This window comes from Numida meleagris, unplaced genomic scaffold (assembly GCF_002078875.1).
Source record: "Numida meleagris isolate 19003 breed g44 Domestic line unplaced genomic scaffold, NumMel1.0 unplaced_Scaffold312, whole genome shotgun sequence".
Classification (NCBI taxonomy): Eukaryota; Metazoa; Chordata; class Aves; order Galliformes; family Numididae; genus Numida; species Numida meleagris.
In genome coordinates, this window is record NW_018364548.1 from 51999 (window position 1) to 52476 (window position 478).

The 478-nt window shown below is 59.0% G+C and overlaps 1 protein-coding gene across 1 annotated transcript in view; it reads left to right on the forward strand.

Annotated features, from left to right (window-relative positions):
- HSF1 (heat shock transcription factor 1) overlaps window positions 1–478 on the forward strand; it is a gene marked incomplete at its 3' end in the record, with an annotated part of 95596 nt that overhangs the window by 15016 nt on the left and 80102 nt on the right. Inside the window, 1 exon segment of the mRNA XM_021382923.1 lies at window positions 352–460. Within this exon segment, the coding sequence (XP_021238598.1) occupies window positions 352–460 (109 nt within the window).

Sequence of the window (478 nt, forward strand, 5' to 3'; positions counted from 1 at the left end):
GTGCCCCAGCCCGGTGCCCAGCAGTGTGAGCGCTGCCCTGGCTCAGGTCCTGGCAGCAGCACGGTGAACGTGGATGTCGTCAGGAGCTGATCTCCACTGAGAATCTTGCATAGCTCAGGTGATAACGACTTCCAAGCTGATGAGCTGGGCTTCAGCAGGTGGGACCCTTACCGGTCCTACAGAAACACGGGGCTGATATCTGGGAAGGGAAGGGGCGGTGGGCTTCCTAGAGCCACGGGGTGGGGTGGGTTGGAAGGGACCGTGAACCCCATCCAGTCCCAGTCCTTGCCACCCTTTCTGTTGCCATCCTGGTTGGTAATGCCGCCTTTGGTTTGGTTTCGTTTTCCACAGAGCGGAAACAGCTTCCACGTGTTTGACCAAGGACAGTTCGCCAAGGAGGTGCTCCCGAAGTACTTCAAGCACAACAACATGGCCAGCTTCGTGCGGCAGCTCAACATGTGTGAGTACCCGGGGGGGC